Source organism: Oncorhynchus masou, chromosome 6, assembly GCF_036934945.1.
Source record: "Oncorhynchus masou masou isolate Uvic2021 chromosome 6, UVic_Omas_1.1, whole genome shotgun sequence".
Classification (NCBI taxonomy): domain Eukaryota; kingdom Metazoa; phylum Chordata; class Actinopteri; order Salmoniformes; family Salmonidae; genus Oncorhynchus; species Oncorhynchus masou.
In genome coordinates, this window is record NC_088217.1 from 34,883,540 (window position 1) to 34,902,933 (window position 19,394).

Consider the following 19,394-nt stretch of genomic DNA (forward strand, 5'->3'; position numbering starts at 1 on the left):
CTCTCGCATGTCCCCGACCTGCCTTTTGTCTACCCCCTGTGTTGTAATAAATATCAGAGCTCAACCATCTGCCTCCTGTGTCTGCATTTGGGTCTGGACTTGTGCCCTTATAGTACAAACTGGCCATGACAGACCCAGCAGACTTGGACCAGCTCCGTCACGCTGTCTCCCTGCAGGGAGCCACCATTGGGAGGCATGAGGAGCTACTTTGGGACCTTTTCGAAGGGCTTCGTTCCCTGACTGGAGCTCCAGGATCAAGGGTTCAAGGCTATAATGGCGCAAATCCGTGAATTAGCTCATATATTACTTATTGATAATTTTTACATTGGACTTTGATGTTGTCTGGCCGGACTGTGAGGAGAGAGTGAACTGGCGGCACTGTGTGTCGTGAGACGGTGGGGCACCTCACCCCCACCGTCTCAGCGACTCCCAGTTAACCCCACCCACCGACAGAAGTTTGCAGGCCCTGGCTAAACTTCCAGCTCACTTCTCTGCCGACGACTGCTCCTTTCCACGTAGAGGTCCCATTTTCCAGAATGCTGTGGCGTTTTGTAGTAGCGATTTTAGGCGTTTGCATCCCATATTGCCTTTCGGACGTGCAGCTCAGTAGTAATGTTATTCTGGAACCTTATGATCTGCTGTTCGACACCGCGGTGGAAGCCTACTACAAGGGGGACTGGATGACGGTCATTCTGAACATGGAGAGAGCGCTTCGGAACAAGGCTGCGATCCGAAGGGTGAAGGCGCATTGCCGGATAACTTGTGCCAACCAGAGCGCTTTCGGGGAGCCTTTATCCAGCATGGTTGTGCCAGTACCAGGCGCTGGCTCCGTGGAAGATCTGGGCTTTTTCCAGAAAATTATGAAAAGGGCTGATTGTGTAAATACCTGCGAAATTGAGAAAATTGGACCACCAACTATCCATAAAGTCACTGAAGATGTGGACCTTGAGTTTAAGAAAAGAACCCCCTACAATTACCTGCAAGTCGCGTACTTCAAGGTATAAAAAGAGTTGATCATATAGGCCCTATAAAGTTATGCATTATACATTTTTATATCTTGCATAGGCTTGCAACAATATATCTTCCACACAGACAGTATCCCATGTTGTGGAGTAAGATGCTCCTGCATCATATCTTATTCCACAACACGTTCATGTTGTTTGAATCTCGGTGCACATTTATCACACTTACATAACAAAATAAGGGTCATGTCACTTTATTTTGTCCAATTTCATTCAAACATCCCTCAAACAATTCGTGAACTGTAGGCTACGTGACCTGCTCAGCTTTCCCCAACCCCCCAGCCAGCCGTGCCACGTCTCTAGGTGGAGTCTAGCTATGTAGACAGACCACTTACGTTCTGGCGCTTGATTCTTCTCGATTTTTGAGGCTTGTCATCAAAAAGCGAAGCTACTCAGCAGCTTCTGCATGCTATATACCTGCCATTCAAGAGTTTCTTTAGCTATTGTTAGAATAGGCCTATACATGAACAGGAGAGGCCTAAACCAAACTCAGTTTAAAAGTCTGTTTATAAACGGGATACTACATTGTAGTAAGAGTAGCTAGTTAAAGTTAAATAAAGTAAATACATGCAACCTATAAGGCCTGCAGTTCCTGAGAGTTGCAGGTCATACATTGTTTATCCATATTGCCTATTTACTAATGCCAATCGGTATGAGCAAAAAATGTACTGATTTACAAACAGAAACACAAAAATCTGTAAAAGAGACAAAGTCCCTGGTGGTAGGCAACATTTATCACAGGAGGTTGGTGGCACCTTAATTGGGGAGAACTGACTCGTGGTAATGACTGGAGCGGAATCAGTGGAAAGGTTTCAAACACATGGTTTCAAAGTTCGATGCCATTCCAGTCGCTCTGTTCAAGCCATTACTATATGCCATCCTACCCTCAGCAGCCTCCACTGAGATTCATGTATACTATAGGAAGCCTATAGGATAATGACTAGTTGCCTGAAACAGCATGCTGGTGATTGCAGCTCACACTTTTGTTACATCATTCCAGGAGGTCCTGGCTCCTAGCCAGATGACAGGAGACTTCTGAGACGTGGAGCTTTTAGGGAAGCCTTTGGAGTCTTAATGTGCTACTTCTCTTTGTTTGCTTGTTGTGTGAGAGTTATTCATATTATGTGGTGTCATTGTTTTGTTTTACTAAGTATCTCTCTTTACCTGTGTAGATCAACAAGCTGGATAAGGCTGTGGCGGCGGCAAACACCTTTTTCCTGGCCAACCCAGACCACATGGAGATGAAGCAGAACCTGGACTATTACAGGATGATGGCCGGAGTACAGCAGGAGGACTTCAAAGACCTGGAGGCCCGGCCGCACATGGTGAGACTGACACGACTCGTCCCAAGTAATGCACCCATTATAACCGGACCAATGCACCCGTTATAGCAGTAACAATGCACCCGTTATAGCAGTAACAATGCACCAGTTATAACTGTAACAATGCACCCGTTATAACAGTAACAATGCACCCAGTTATAACAGTAACAATGCACCCGTTATAGCAGTAACAATGCACCAGTTATAACAGTAACAATGCACCCGTTATAGCAGTAACAATGCACCAGTTATAACAGTAACAATGCACCAGTTATAACAGTAACAATGCACCCGTTATAACAGTAACAATGCACCAGTTATAACAGTAACAATGCACCAGTTATCCTATTGACAACGTATCAGTTATCCCAGTAACAATGATCCCGTTATAACAGTAACTATGCACCAGTTATAACAGTAACTATGCACCAGTTATAACAGCATCTATGCACCAGCTATAACAGTATCTATGCACCAGTTATAACAGCAACTATGCACCAGTTATCCTAGTGACAATGTATCAGTTATCCCTGTAACTATGAACCCGTTATAACAGTAACTATGCACCAGTTATAACAGTAACTATTCACCAGTTATAATAGTATCTATGCACCAGTTCTAACAGTACCTATGCACCAGTTATAACATTACCTATGCACCAGTTATAACAGTAACTATTCACCAGTTATAATAGTAACGATACACCCGTTATAACAGTAACTATGCACCAGTTATAATAGTAACGATACACCAGTTATAACAGTAACTATGCACCAGTTATAATAGTAACTATACACCAGTTATAATAGTATCTATGCACCGGTTATAACAGTAACTATGCACCAGTTATAATAGTAACTATGCACCAGTTATAATAGTATCTATGTACCAGTTATAATAGTAACGATACACCAGTTATAACAGTAACTATGCACCAGTTATAATAGTAACTATGCACCAGTTATAATAGTAACTATGCACCAGTTATAATAGTAACTATGGACCAGTTATAATAGTATCTATGCACCAGTTATAACAGTACCTATGCACCAGATATAATAGTAACTATGCACCAGTTATATAATAGTAACTATGCACCAGTTATAATAGTAACTATGCACCAGTTATAATAGTAACTATGCACCAGTTATAATAGTAACTATGCACCAGTTATAATAGTAACTATGCACCAGTTATAATAGTAACTATGCACCAGTTATAATAGTAACTATGCACCAGTTATAACAGTAACTATGCACCAGTTATAATAGTAACTATGCACCAGTTATAATAGTAACTTTGCACCAGTTATAATAGTATCTATGCACCAGTTATAACAGTAACTATGCACCAGTTATAACAGTAACTATGCACCAGTTATAATAGTATCTATGCACCAGTTATAACAGTAACTATGCACCAGTTATAATAGTAACTATGCACCAGCTATAAGAGTAACTATGCAACAGTTATAACAGTAACAATGAACCCGTTATAATAGTAACTATGCACCAGTTATAACAGTAACTATGTACCAGTTATAACAGTATCTATGCACCAGTTATAACAGTAACTGTGCACCAGTTATAACAGTAACTATGCGCCAGTTATAACAGTAACTATGCACCAGTTATAACAGTAACTATGCACTAGTTATAATAGTAACTATGCACCAGTTATAATAGTAACTATGCACCAGTTATAACAGTAACTATGCACCAGTTATAACAGTAACTATGCACCAGTTAGAATAGTAACTATGCACCAGTTATAATAGTAACAATGAACCCGTTATAATAATAACTATTCACCAGTAATCCCAGTAACAATGAACCCATTATAATAGTAACTATGCACCAGTTATAACAGTAACTATGCACCAGTTATAACAGTAACTATGCGCCAGTTATAACAGTAACTATGCACCAGTTATCCCAGTAACAATGAACCTGTTATAATAGTAACTATGCACCAGTTATCCCAGTAACAATGAACCTGTTATAATAGTAACTATGCACCAGTTATCCCAGTAACAATGAACCTGTTATAATAGTATCTATGCACCAGTTATAACAGTAACTATGCACCAGTTATAACAGTAACAATGAACCCGTTATAACAGTAACTATTCACCAGTTATCCCAGTAACAATGAACCTGTTATAATAGTAACTATGCACCAGTTATAACAGTAACTATGCGCCAGTTATAACAGTAACTATGCACCAGTTATAACAGTAACAATGAACCCGTTATAACAGTAACTATGCAACAGTTATAATAGTAACTATGCACCAGTTATAATAGTAACAATGAACCCGTTATAATAGTAACTATGCACCAGTTATAATAGTAACTATGCGCCAGTTATAACAGTAACTATGCACCAGTTATAACAGTAACAATGAACCCGTTATAATAGTAACTATGCACCAGTTATAACAGTAACTATGCACCAGTTATAACAGTAACAATGAACCCGTTATAACAGTAACTATTCACCAGTTATAACAGTAACTATTCACCAGTTATCCCAGTAACAATGAACCAGTTATAATAGTAACTATGCACCAGTTATAACAGTAACTATGCACCAGTTATAACAGTAACAATGAACCCGTTATAATAGTAACTATGCACCAGTTATAACAGTAACTATGCACCAGTTATAACAGTAACAATTAACCTGTTATAGTAGTAACTATGCACCAGTTATAACAGTAACTATGCACCAGCTATCCCAGTATCAATGAACCCGTTATAATAGTAACTATATACCAGTTATAATAGTAACTATGCACCAGTTATAATAGTTTCTATGCACCAGTTATAATAGTTTCTATGCACCAGTTATCCCAGTAACAAAGGACCAGTTATAACAGTACCTATGCACCAGTTATAACAGTAACTATGCACCAGTTATCATAGTTACTATGCACAGCAGTTATCCCAGTAACAAAGGACCAGTTATAACAGTATCTATGCACCATTTATAACAGTAACTATGCACCAGTTATAATAGTTACTATGCACCAGTTATCCCAGTAACAAAGGACCAGTTCTAACAGTAACTATGCACTAGTTATAGCAGTAACTATGCGCCAGTTATAATAGTTACTATGCACCAGTTATCCCAGTAACAAAGGACCAGTACTAACAGTAACTATGCACTAGTTAAACTACTGACAATGAATCATGAAGCAGCAACAAAGGACCAGTTATATACCATTTAGAACAGTTAGAATCACACATAGTCAGACTGAAACCATTTAACCTTTTGCCTACTTGGAAAGGGCAGGCATCGGGCACTGGAGAAGTGACAAGGGACCTAATTGGTACAAGGTTGGGGTAGGGTCTAGGATCTGCTGACTCCTTGCTCTGCTCTCTAATCCATCTCTCAGGCAGAGTTCCTTGCAGGGAAGCGGTACTACAGCTCAGACTCATTCGGTCTGGCCATCGACCACTTTGAGGCGGCAGTGGAGGAGTACTTCAGCGCGGACCAGGAGTGCCGGGCGCTCTGTGAAGGAGCTTACGTCTACGACGGATACAACTACATGGAGTACAGTGCCGACTTGTTCCAGTCCATGACAGGTGAGATAGAGTGTTAAGACAGACTAAATCCCCAAACAACCCCAAGATAACGTTTTGGATAAAAGCCTAAACCCTGTACCCCTGTCTTTGTCAGACCACTACATGCAGATTCTGAACTGTAAGCAGAAATGTTCTGTGGAGCTAGCCTCCACTGTGGGAAAGGACAAGCCATTTGAGGATTTCCTCCCTTCCCACTTCAACTACCTACAGTTCTCTTACTACAACAGTGAGTCTAAGTCCCTATTCACTGAAAGAATCAGGAGCATTTGCTGTCTGTCTGTATCTGATTGTGCCTGCCTCTCCTCTCATACCAGTCTCTTCTTATCCCTCTCTTTTTCCTTCTCTTCCTCCCCCCTTCTTTCCCCCCTCTCTCAGGTGAGAAGTATGAGCAGGCCATAGAGTGGGCTAAAACCTACCTGCTGTTCCATCCAGAGGAGGAGGTGATGAATCAGAACCTGGCTTATTACTCCGCTGTGCTGGGGGAGGACAAGGCTGCAGCCATATCCGCTAGACTGGTGTGTGTGTGTGCGCGCGCACACACACACACACACACACACACACACACACACACACACACACACACACACACACACACACACACACACACACACACACACACACACACACACACACACACACACACACACACACACACACCTGTTCCCCATGCCTCCAACCCACTCCTCCATGTCTTCTCTCAGGTGGTGAAACAGCATATTCAGCAGTCCCTGTTGGAAAAGGAGCTACTCTACTTTGCTTATGAAGTGTTTGGAATCACCTTTGTTGATCCGGTAGGTTAATATGTCTCTGATCTTCGCTTGTGTCTCACTGTTTCTACAAGATAGGTGATCACTATCAAGTGGTTTTAGCATATGATCTTAAATCCTTTCCTTCCCTTTGCAGGATTCCTGGACCCCTGCAGACGTCATGCCCCTCAAACTGAGAGAGAAGCAGAAGTATGAGAAATACACGTACAGACCAGTAGAGGCCGGTGGATGAAGAAATTGGAGTACTCTTTCATTGTAATGACTCGAATGGAAAATGATCAAACATACTGCTCCATTCATTCAATTCAAGCCATTACAATGATCCATCCTCTAATTTAAACTGACACCAGCATCCACTGGTACATAGTACATACATGTATGCTCTCAATTTCACAATAGGCTCTGCTCTCCAATTTGTTTGAACCTTTTAACCTGTTCATTGCCGCCCCCTGCAGGGCAGAAAGGGAGACTGCGGCGAGGATCACTGAGGAGATTGGGAATCTGATGAAGGAGATTGAAACTCTGGTGGAGGAGAAGAACAAGGAGTCGACTGACATTGCCAAGATCGTACGAGAAGGTAGAGCATGAAGTTTGGGAATGTCAGTGGACTGTGTAGAATACTCTGACGTGCACCTCTCTCTATATTCATTCCCTCTGTCCCTACCAGGTGGTCCTTTGTTGTTTGATGACATCAAGATTACTATGTCGTCAAAGCAGCTGAATGGGTCTCAGAGGGTTCTACTGGATGGATTTATCTCGAATGACGAGTGCAGAGAGCTCACCCGCCTCTCTAATGTGAGTGGGAGTCAGGGCTAGTTAGTCTGTGTGATTGACTGTGTTTGTGTGTGTTTGACAGTGTGTATGTTGATTGTGTTAATGGAGGGTGTGTTTCTGATGGTCTCTGTGTTAAAACTGAATGCATGATTCTGTTATTGTGTGTGTTGACGCTGTGTGTTTGTCAGGCGGCTGCGCTGAAAGGTGATGGGTGTCAAGGCCACCCCTCCCCCCACTCACCCAGCGAGAGCTTCCAAGGAGTCACTGTCCTCAAGGCTATTAAGGTACATTACTGACTCTACACACTACAGCCCTGCTTACCAAACCATAACCCAAACACCACTAACCCCACATTCCAACTCTGACCCTAACCCAGTATGTTCAGCTTCCCCCAACCCCAGCGAGCTTCATTCTCTATTCTCAGCTTTATCTCTAACCTATCTAAAGCTGAGCCCAATGGCATCAATGTACAGTTACCAGCGAGTTAGGGATAAGAAAGCACCTATTTCTGATGATCTTGTACTGTTCTATAGTTGGGACAGGAGGGCACTGTGCCCCTGAAAAGTGCCCGCCTGTTTTTTGACATGAGTGAGAAGGTGCGTGGGGTCCTGGAGTCGTACTTCCGTCTGGACTCTCCTCTCTACTTCTCCTACTCCCACCTGGTCTGCCGCTCCGCCATCGACGGTAAGAAAGTGAACTATGGTGGGCACCCAGGGGACAGTATTGTGACTGACTGCCAGATTAGGTCCTTTTTGGAATTCACCACTATCTATTTTCTTCAAGTTGTCTATATCAAATCCAGGATGTCATTTAACCCACATTATTCACCTGCCTGTCTGAGTGTATAGACATACAGTAAGTTATGTTTCCATCTTCTGTCTGTACAGAGAAGCAGGATGACCGTGACAACCTGAGTCACCCGGTTCATGCAGACAACTGCCTGCTGGTCTCTGAGCTCAACGAGTGCATTAAAGAACCACCTGCATACACAAACAGGGACTATAGGTATACAAACACACGCACGCACGCACGCACGCACACACACACACACACACACACACACACACACACACACACACACACACACACACACACACACACACACACACACACACACACACACACACACACACACACACACACACACACACACACACACACACACACACAGGTACACACACCATGCATATGCTTATAACGTAGGTAAGAGCAACATCTACTGCACTTGCAGGTATCATCATGCACCACTGTCTTTAAAACACTTCTCTTGTTCCTGTTGTGTTTTAGCGCAATCCTCTATCTGAATGATGACTTTGAAGGAGGAGATTTCATTTTCACTGAACTGGATGCCAAAACGGTCACAGTAAGTGTCAATCAATGATGTGGATTTGAGTGCTGCAGAGTATAACCAGTTGTTTTGCCATGATTTATTTTAAGATATAAGTTAATTGAGCATATGATGACTGATGTCACTGGCCTGTGTTGTCCAGGCGGAGGTGCGTCCTCAGTGTGGTCGTGTGGTTGGGTTCGGTGCTGGGAATGAGAACCCTCACGGGGTAAGAGCGGTCACTAAGGGCCAGAGGTGTGCTGTGGCCCTGTGGTTCACCCTTGACCCCAAACATGAGGAGAAGGTAACATATCTATCAGTTAATTCATCTGGAATCGTGTATATGATGTCTTTCTTTCTATCATTCTATGTTGTGATGGGCTATTTTGTAATCTGAGGGAGAAAGCAACGCTTTCCATTTATTGATTAATCTACATTTCATCAGTTTCTCTTGCTTCAGACTTACCTAATTTGTGTGTGTGTGTGTCTCCAGGACCGGATCCAAGCTCAAGAGATGCTGAAGATGTTCTCCTCTCCTACGGACACAGAGTTCACAAAGACAGAGAGCTCACAACCACAGCTTACACCTCTTGACCAGTCTGCGCTTCTTGGTCAAGCTGCAACCCTAGTCCAGGAGCAGGCATACCAATCAGATGACAGACCAGCAGAGAAGAAGCCTGAGGAACCAGCAGAGAAGAAGCCTGAGGAACCAGCAGAGAAGAAGCCTGAGGAACCATCAGAGAAGAAGCCTGAGGAACCAGCAGAGAAGAAGCCTGAGGAACCAGCAGAGAAGAAGCCTGAGGAACCAGCAGAGAAGAAGCCTGAGGAACCAGCAGAGAAGAAGCCTGAGGAACCAGCAGAAACAGTTAGTGAAAAGCCATCTGATTATCCAGAGGATAAAAAGAATGAGAAGCCAATAGAGAAGCACGCAGAAAAACTCATTGCAAAAAAGGGTAACAAAGCTAAGGTGAAAGAGCTGGTCAAAACTAAAGCCAAAGCAGTGGATGCATCAAAGAACAAAAAAGACACGACGAAAACAGCAGGTAATGCAGGGGACAAAGCCAACGCTAAGACAGCAGACAAGGCTAAAGCAGGGGACAAAGCCAACGCTAAGACAGCAGACAAGGCTAATGCAGGGGACAAAGCCAACGCTAAGACAGCAGACAAGGCTAAAGCAGGGGACAAAGCCAATGCTAAGACAGCAGACAAGTCTGAAGCAAAACCTGCTGCAAAAACAAATGTCAAACAGGCAGCAGACAATAAAGAGCAGAAGCCAGCGACAAAAAAGACAGAGAAAATCCCTGTCAAAAAGGTTTCCAAGGACTCCAAAACTGACCTCAAGTCATCCTCAGACTCACAGACAGACAAGGACGAGCTGTGAGACCAACAGCACCTGTGACTCTTATTCTGTGGTGTCTTTTTTTTCTACTGTTTGAATATATTTGTCAAGGTTGTTTCTGTGGATGTGCTGGATAAAGATCTGAGGTTGTTTGCTGTATTGTTTTGGATGTTGTTTGTCTGCCCAATAATGGTGGTAAGGAACAAGGATATGGTGTTGTAATGTAAGCCATACCGTAAAACCAAGGGCCTGCAAACTCACTCTGATGGCTGATGTCAACCAACCAACCAATCAATCAAAGCAATCAATCAAATTAGATTTCTATAGTGCTTTTTCACAAATACATTTGTCACAAAGTGATAAATTGTAACCACCTTTGAATATCTATCCCAGACTCATGTGAACAGATATATATATATATATATATATATATATATATATATATATATATATATATATATATATATAATATTACTTTTGTTTATGATTTTGGATTCTCAGTCTGCTATTTTGTACTGTTTTAAAATATACTGTTCTTTGCCTCAGGAATTGGAAGATGTAATGTCCTCAAAAAAACAAAAAACAGGAAAGAACAACAATGAACAAATGTGTCTGAATAGAGACTGATACCTGATTCATGTGGATACGCTAAATAAAAGTACAGTTCTAACATTGGTGTTGCTCTTTAATGTAATACCTCTAGAGAACACTAGGTGGCAGAGAGGAACTGGAATGGCATCTCATGTACATCACACATAGAATATGTACCCATTTTCCTACTGAATATGTTGAAAGTATGGCCCCTCACGGTTTAACTGCCCGGTTACTACTGGAGAGCCTTAAATCACAGTTCCAGCTGTGTGGCGGTCATCAAATTCCCAGGAGACCGTGTTGTATGAAAGCCTGTCCAGACTTTTCAGATGCATTTCTTTTTTATTTAACTAGGCAATTCAGTTAAGAACAAATTCTTATTTCTAATGACGGCTTGCCCCGGCCAAACCCTCACCTAACCAGGATGACGCTGACCCAATTGTGCGCCGCCCCATGGGACTCCCGATCACAGCCGGTTGTGATACAGCCCGGGATCTGTTGTGAAGCCTCTAGCACTGAGATGCTGTGCCTTAGACCGCTGTGCCACTCGGGAGCCTGTGTGTGGTCAACATGTCTGTTGTTGATCCCTGGTTAGTCAGCTATCTCCTCAGTAGACTATTCTATTAGGATCATGTTTATAACAAAAATAATGCTCCACCCTACAGCCACATTCTTAGTTTTAAATAGTTGAATTGCATCAGGTCTTTGGGGATGTGAGATGAGTTGCTGAGTTTCCCTACAGAATTAGAATGAGTAGAATTGATATTCCAACTCAAAGCCATGTGCCACGGTGTTATTGGTTTTCATAGAAATTAGAGATATCCAAACAGTCATTTATGTTCTGTGGACATAACAGCAGAACAACCCAGTCGGTCCAAATGTCAATGTCAAGACAATCAGCAAGTAATATTGACATACTTGTGTGTGTCTTGACAAATCATATAGATTTGAGTTAGTCCATTCTGGTCAATGTGTTTTTATGTTCCCCCGGCCAGCCCTGAGCCTGTGGGTGGTAATAATGCTGGGTCCTGTGCCACAGCGCCTGTGTGGGTTTAGCATGTGGATGAAGTCATGCCTACATAGAGCAGAGCATGCACGGACAAACACACACACAGGGCTATGCATGTATAGTGCCTTCAGAAACGATTCCTATTTTCCATTTTTGTTGTCTTACAGCCCGAATTCAAAATGGATTCAATATTTTTGTCTCTTCACCCATCTACACACAATACCTCATAATGACAAAGTGAAAACATGTTTTTAGAAAAGTTTGCAAATTTATTTGAAAATGAAATACAAAAATATCTCATTTACATTAGTGTTCACACACCTGAGTCACTACTTTGTAGAAGAACCTTTGGCAGAGATTATGTAACGATGTGCTTTTGTCTTTTGTCTGGTGGAAGAGAAGCGGACCAAAATGCAGTGTGGTGGTTATTCATGTTCTTTAATAAAATTAACTCGACATGAAATAACTAAACAAAACAATAAATGTGTGAAAACCTATACAGCCTATCTGGTGACAATAAACACAGAGACAAGAACAATCACCCACGAGAATATGGCTGCCTAAATATGGTTCCCAATCAGACTTGGTTTACTCCATGTGTAACTCTGTGTTGTCTGTTCACAAATCTTGGCCATGGTTTCTGTTCTCAATCTACCTGGTTAAATAAAGGTGAAATAAAAAATAAAAAAACAACGATAAACCTGCCTCTGATTGAGAACCACTCCAGACAGGCATAGACTATGCTAGATACCCCCACTAAGCCACACATCCAATACCTAACAAAACCCAGAAGATGAGGCAGACACAGCAATACAAAACACACCACATGAGGCAGTACTTGAGACTTGAGGTGTATTTAATAAAGTAAACCCATGTCACACCCTCCACAAGGCCTGACCAAATAAATAAAGACAAACACAATTAAACGGGATCAACAAGAGTACACAGAAACAGGGCGTGACAGAAACTAAGGGTTTAAATACAATCAGGGAAAACCCCAAATAATAATGGGGATCAAGGGAAAGCAAAAGGTCAAAAAGCACAATGTGGGCATCGGACTCCCGGCCAAATCCTGACAAACACACCCAAAAACCCATGTCATACCCTGGCCTGGGAGGGCGGGTGCGGGTGGGCGTCTGTCCATGGTGGCGGCTCCGGCGCAGGACGTGGACCCCACTCTATCAATGTCTTAGTCCCTCCTCCTCGCGTCCTTGGATAGTCCACCCTCGCCGCCGACCATGGCCTAGTAGTCCTCACCCAGAACCCCACTGGACTGAGGGGCAGCTCGGGACTGAGGGGTAGCTCGGGACTGAGGGGTAGCTCGGGACTGAGGGGAAGCTCGGGACTGAGGGGAAGCTCGGGACTGAGGGGAAGCTCGGGACTGAGGGGAAGCTCAGTACTGATGAGAAGCTCAGCACTGAGAGGAAGCTCAGCACTGAGAGGAAGCTCAGGCAGGTAGTTGGATCCGGCAGATCCTGGCCGGCTGGCGGTTCTGGCAGATCCTGGCTGACTGGCGGATCTGGAAGAGTCTGGCTGACTGGCGGATCTGGAAGAGTCTGGTTGACTGGCGGATCTGGAAGAGTCTGGCTGACTGGCGGATCTGGAAGAGTCTGGCTGACTGGCGGATGTGGAAGAGTCTGGCTGACTGGCAGATCTGGAAGAGTCTGGCTGACTGGCAGATCTGGAAGAGTCTGGCTGACTGGCAGATCTGGAAGAGTCTGGCTGACTGGCGGATCTGGAAGAGTCTGGGTGACTGGCGGATCTGGAAGAGTCTGGGTGACTGGCGGATCTGGAAGAGTCTGGCTGACTGGCGGATCTGGAAGAGTCTGGCGGATCCTGGCAGACTGACGGCTCTGGCTGCTCCATGCTGACTGGCGGCTCTGGCTGCTCCATGCTGACTGGCGGCTCTGGCTGCTCCATGCTGACTGGCGGCTCCAGCTGCTCCATGCTGACTGGCGGCTCCGGCTGCTCCATGCTGACTGGCGGCTCTGGCTGCTCCATGCAGACTGGCAGCTCTGGCGGCTTCTTGCAGACTGGCAGCTCTGGCGGCTTCTTGCAGACTGGCAGCTCCATGCAGACTGGCAGCTCTGGCAGCTCCTTGCAGACTGGCAGCTCCTTGCAGACTGGCAGATCTTTGCAGACTGGCAGCTCCTTGCAGACTGGCAGCTCCTTGCAGACTGGCAGCTCTGGCTGCTCCATACAGACTGGCAGCTCTGGCTGCTCCTTGCAGGCTGGCAGCTCCTTGCAGACTGGCAGCTCCTTGCAGACTGGCTGCTCCATGCAGACTAGCAGCTCTGGCTGCTCCATGCAGACTGGCAGCTCTGGCTGCGCTGAACAGGCGGGAGACCCCAGCAGCGCAGGAGAGGAGGAAGGCTCTGGCTGCGCTGAACAGGCGGGAGACTCCGGCAGCGCAGGAGAGGAGGAAGGCTCGGGCAACGCTGGAGAGGCGAGGCGCACTGTAGGCCTGATGCGTGGTGCTGGCACTGGTGGTACTGGGCTGAGGACACACACAGTAAGCCTGGTGCGGGGAGCTGCCACCGGAGGGCTGGTGCGTGGAGGTGGTACTGGGTAGACCGGACCGTGCAGGCGCACTGGAGCTCTTGAGCACCGAGCCTGCCCAACCTTACCCGGTTGAATACTCCCGGTCGCTCTGCCAGTGCGGCGAGGTGGAATAGCCCGCACTGGGCTATGCAGGCGAACCGGGGACATCGTGCGCAAGGCTGGTGCCGGCTTCATGGCCTTTGGCTCGACGCTCAATCTACCCCGGCTGATACGCGGAGCTGGAATATACCGCACCGGGCTATGCACCCGCACTGGAGACACCGTGTGCACCCCAGCATAACACGGTGCCTGCCCGGTCTCTCTAGCCCCCCGGTAACCACAGGAAGTTGGCGTAGGTCTCCTACCTAGCGTCGCCATACTCCCTGTGAGCCCCCCCAAGAAATTTTTGGGGCTGACTCTCAGGCTTCCATCCGCGTCGCCATGCTGCCTCCTCATACCAGCGCCTCTCAGGTTTCTCAGCCTCCAGTTCTTCTTTGGGGAGGCAATATTCTCCAGGCTGAGCCCAGGGTCCTTCTCCATCCAATTCGTCCTCCCATGTCCATTCCTCTCTTTGTTGCTCCTGCTGTTGCTGTTGCCTGTGACCACGCCGCTTGGTCCTGTTGTGGTGGGTGATTCTGTAACGGCTTTCGTCTGGTGGAAGAGAAGCGGACCAAAATGCAGCGTGGTGGTTATTCATGTTCTTTAATAAAATGAACTCGACATGAAATAACTAAACAAAACAATAAATGTGTGAAAACCTATACAGCCTATCTGGTGACAATAAACACAGAGACAGGAACAATCACCCACAAATACTCCAAGAATATGGCTGCCTAAATATGGTTCCCAATCAGAGACAACGATAAACACCTGCCTCTGATTGAGAACCACTCCAGACAGGCATAGACTATGCTACATACCCCCCCTAAGCCACACACCCAATACCTAACAAAACCCCAAGACAATAAACCCATGTCACACCCTGGCCTGACCAAATAAGGCAAACACAATAACACAGACAAACACAATAAACTTCGACCAGGGCGTGACAGAGAGTCTGGAAGCAAGTTCAAGAAGTGAGTGTTTTTTTAAATAAACACAACATAATACAAAATAAGAATCACGAACTACGCACAGACATAACACAGGAACAGAAACAATAACGCCTGGGGAAGGAACCAACGGGAGTGACATATATAGGGAAGGTAATCAGGGAAGTGATGGGGCCAGGTGAGTGTCATAATGCACAGATGTGCGTAACGATGGTAACAAGCAGGCTGGTGACCTAGAGGTCAGATTACAGCTGTGAGTCTTTCTGGTTAAGTCTCGAAAAGCTTTCCACACCTGGACTGTGAAACATTTGCCCATTACTTTTTTAAACATTATTCAAGTTCTGTCAAATTGGTTGCTAATCATTGCTAGACAGGCATTGTCAAGTATTGCCATAGATTTTCAATTAGATTTAAGTCAAAACTTTCAACTTGGCCACTCAGGAACATTCACTACCTTCTTGGTAAGCAACTCCAGTGTAGATTTGGCCTTGTGTTTAAGGTTATTGTGCTGCTGAAAGGTGAATTCATCTACCAGTGTCTGATGGAAAGCAAACTGAACCAGGTTTTCCTCTAGAATTTTGCCTGTGCCCTTCTTTTTTATCCTAAAAAGCTCCCCAATCCTTAATGATTACAAGCATACTCATAACGTGATACAGCCACCGTTATGCTTTAAAATACGGAGAGTGGTACTCAGTAATGTGTTATACTGGATTTGCCCAAACATAAAGCTTTGTATTCAGGAAATAAAGTTAATTGCTTTGCCAACAAATATCTGTTTAATCCATTTTAAATTCAGACTGTAACACAACAAAATGTGGAAAAAGTGAAGGGATGTGAATAGTTTCTGAAGGCACTGTAACAGGCCAAACATCCCAGTTATTCAGCATCACAGAAGAGGAGGTGTTTGTCAGTCCAATTGCTGCCCTGCGTAACAAGCCCATGTGGGGATTAGTGTGTGTGTGTATACACAAGGTGTACAAAACATTAAGTTGGGCCTTCCTCTGACACCACCTGGCATAGAGGTCCTGGATGGCAGAAAGCTTGGCCCCAGTGATGTACTGGGCCGTACGCACTACCCTCTGTAGTGCCTTGCGGTCAGAAGTTGAGCAGTTGCCATACCGGGCGGTGATGCAATCAGTCAGGATGCTCTCGATGGTGCAGCTGTAGAAGTTTTTGAGGATCTGAGGACCCCTACCAAATCTTTTCAGTCTCCTGAGGGTGAATAGTCATTGGAAGAGTTTGCATTTTCCTGTTTGCTTATGGCCAGTCTTAGTGCCGTCTTAGTGCCAGCATCGGTTTGTGGTGGTCAATAGACAGCTACGAAAAATATAGATGAAAACTCTCTTGGTAAATAGTGTGGTCTACAGCTTATCATGATATACTCTACCTCAGGGGAGCAAAATCTTGAGACGTCCTTAATATTAGATTTTGTGCACCAGCTGTTATTTACAAACAGCACCTACTAACATGGCACCTACTACCAAAAGGCACTTAAATATTTTTGATTTGGGTGGCTTAGATAGGGGTTGTCAAGCAGCTATGCTGGGTATGAACTGCCCTTCTTCCCCTACTGCCTGGGTGGTGGTGGCATGAACAGGCCTCCCGTGTGTGTGTGTGTGTGTGCGTGTGTGTGTGTGAGAGAGAGAGATTGACTGTGTGTGTCTTGGTCTTTGTCTCTGTAACTCTCTCTGTGCTTTCTTTTTGTTTCTCTGTGTTCTGGGTTGTGCATTCTGAGCCAGAGAGAGACACAGGCTACTTTGTCTCTCTGTGTGTTTGTGGTTTAACCATTGTTTCAAAGACCTGGAAAGAGAGAGAGAGAGAGAGAGAGAGAGAGAGAGAGAGAGAGACAAGAGTACAGTAGACATAGAAGGCAAATCAGAGATTGGTACAGAAGTCTCGCACAGTGCATGCCTATGTTCGAGGCAGCTTTCTGAAGTATCTCTATATGTATGTGTGTGTGTGTGTGTGTGTGTGTGTCTGTGTGTGACTGGATCCACTTCTGTGGCTGTCAACCTGTGTGTTGTTGTGCGTACAGTGACTTTATATATGCGTTTGTGTGTGTGTGTGTGTGCATTGTTGTGTACCTGTATGTGTGTGTGCATTGTTGTGTATCTATGTGTGTGTGTGTGTGTGTGTGTGTGTGTGTGTGTGTGTGTGTGTGTGTGTGTGTGTGTGTGTGCTTGCTCCAGGACACAGATGAAAGCCAAAAAGGTTGAACTTTCCCTTTCCTGGTTACTATGGAGACAGAGAGGGCATGGAGACGGCAGTGGCAGTACTGGGCCTCACACAGCGGGATGTGGCGCTGAGATTAACTACGACTTTCTGTGTGTGTGTGTGTGTGTGTGTGTGTGTGTGTGTGTGTTTGTTTGTGTTTGTTAAAACTGGGCTGGACCCAGCAGGAAGAGGCGCTGAGATTAACTTCCACTCTCCTACTCTCTGAGTCTGAAAACTAGAGGCTAAAGCAGCAGGCTAACATGGAGTGACATGACCTCCTGGGACGTCTCCTCTGGGGAAGACAAGGGGATTGAAAGGAAACGTTCTATTGTTGATGTGGAAGGCTGGTAGGCCCTGTTTTCTGTGTCGCAACATGTAAACTCAGCCTAGAGTCACCACTGGTGTCCTGCCTCACCATCTGAGAAAACACTGCCCCTCTACCCTGCTGCCTAATCCTGAACAACAGGTACATTCCCTTAAGCTTCACACAGCATCTGGAGACTGTTCACACACACACGAGCAGTTTCACTACAGCTGAAGACATCCCAGTCAGTGCAGATCTGCTGTAAGTCATCTCCAAAGCTCCCTGGCTGCATGGTCTCATGTCTAAAACCAACCTTGTGTTAACGGAACAGAGGAGCTCATTGTTGGCTGCTTATTCTGACAGATGCCAGCTCGATGACTTCAACCTTTGCTATGAACTGTCTCCTTATTCTCAATAAGACTGGGATCACGGCAGTGTTGGCCTGGGGATGGGACCAGTGGTATGGGTCTGGCTGCCTGTGTCCAGGGGCTGGCCTGGGCCGTCCTGGCCTACAGCTCTATGGAGCTGGATTAGAAGGGGCTACGAGTTGAGGATGGAGAAACTGGCTCATAAGGGGCTTTAGGATCTAGGTCGTAATGGGCTGGGTCATAAGGGGCTGGGGCTGGAATCACAGTGGTATGGCTGGGTGCTGGCTATAGAGGTCAGTTGGGGGACATGCACAGCGTTTGGGGGCCTGACAAAAAGTTGGGAATTCCTCTGTGGGTGTGTACAAAACATTAGAAAGAGTTGCACACCTAGAACAGACTCAATTCTTTGGGGCATGGACTACAAAGTGTCAAAATAGTTCCACAGAGATGCTGGCCCATGATGACTCCAATGCTTCCCACAGTTATGTCAAGTTGGCTGGATATCCTTTGGGTGGTGGTCAATCATAATATACACAGAAAACTCTTGTGCGTGAAAAACCCAGCAGCGTTGCAGTTCTGGTTAATTTTTTGTTTTGCCCATTCACCCTCTGAATGGCACACATACACAATCCATGTCTCAATTGAGGGAGAGAGAGGGGAGCTTTTGTAATATACTGCTGGTATTTCCTGGAATCAGCCTCCATCACCAAGCCCAGGGTAGTGTAGAACAGTGTAGAACAGGGCAAAATACCCATAAGCCCCTGGAGAGCAACCCGGGATTCTGAGAGCCTCTTTGTTCAACAGGTCCAATGAAGATATCACCACTGGTTGTTATGACAACAGCATGGCAATGCCTGGCCCACTGCCACTGAGCTACAGAAACAGATGGCAGGAAAATGGCAGAGGAGAGGGATATAAATATATTTTGCTAGAGAGGGAGTGGGATACGTGTGATAAATCGAAGAGAACATGTTAACCCTAAGCATAGAAAGGTAGAGGGACTTTCACTGCCTCGAAACGTAAACTATGGAAGTATTCATAGATTAGTTTTTACCAAGCAATTGCTACTTGTACCGTCAACACCAACATTCTGTTTCAGACAGCAGCTACATGACAAACAATAAAAAGGTAGTGTGGAGTGTGTGTGCCTGAACTCTCTGTCTCTCTGTCTCTC

At 45.1% G+C, this 19,394-nt stretch overlaps 1 protein-coding gene and 1 long non-coding RNA gene across 2 annotated transcripts in view; both read left to right on the top strand.

Annotated features, from left to right (window-relative positions):
• Nucleotides 1-451: 451 nt before the first annotated feature.
• On the top strand, nucleotides 452-10,544 carry LOC135541985 (prolyl 3-hydroxylase 1-like). Its single transcript, XM_064968527.1, has 15 exons — nucleotides 452-998; nucleotides 2,195-2,347; nucleotides 5,745-5,934; nucleotides 6,029-6,160; nucleotides 6,310-6,449; nucleotides 6,636-6,725; nucleotides 6,838-6,890; nucleotides 7,157-7,278; nucleotides 7,369-7,496; nucleotides 7,664-7,759; nucleotides 8,009-8,159; nucleotides 8,363-8,480; nucleotides 8,763-8,838; nucleotides 8,966-9,106; nucleotides 9,296-10,544. Exons 1-15 carry the CDS (start codon nucleotides 537-539, stop codon nucleotides 10,181-10,183), a joined length of 2,940 nt encoding a protein of 979 aa, XP_064824599.1. The 5' UTR covers nucleotides 452-536; the 3' UTR covers nucleotides 10,184-10,544.
• An 8,556-nt stretch (nucleotides 10,545-19,100) lies between these two features.
• Nucleotides 19,101-19,394, top strand: part of LOC135541096 (uncharacterized) — a 7,605-nt gene continuing 7,311 nt past the window's right edge. The window contains exon 1 of the long non-coding RNA XR_010455915.1: nucleotides 19,101-19,348. This is a non-coding gene — a long non-coding RNA (uncharacterized LOC135541096). The remainder of the gene's footprint in view (nucleotides 19,349-19,394) is intronic.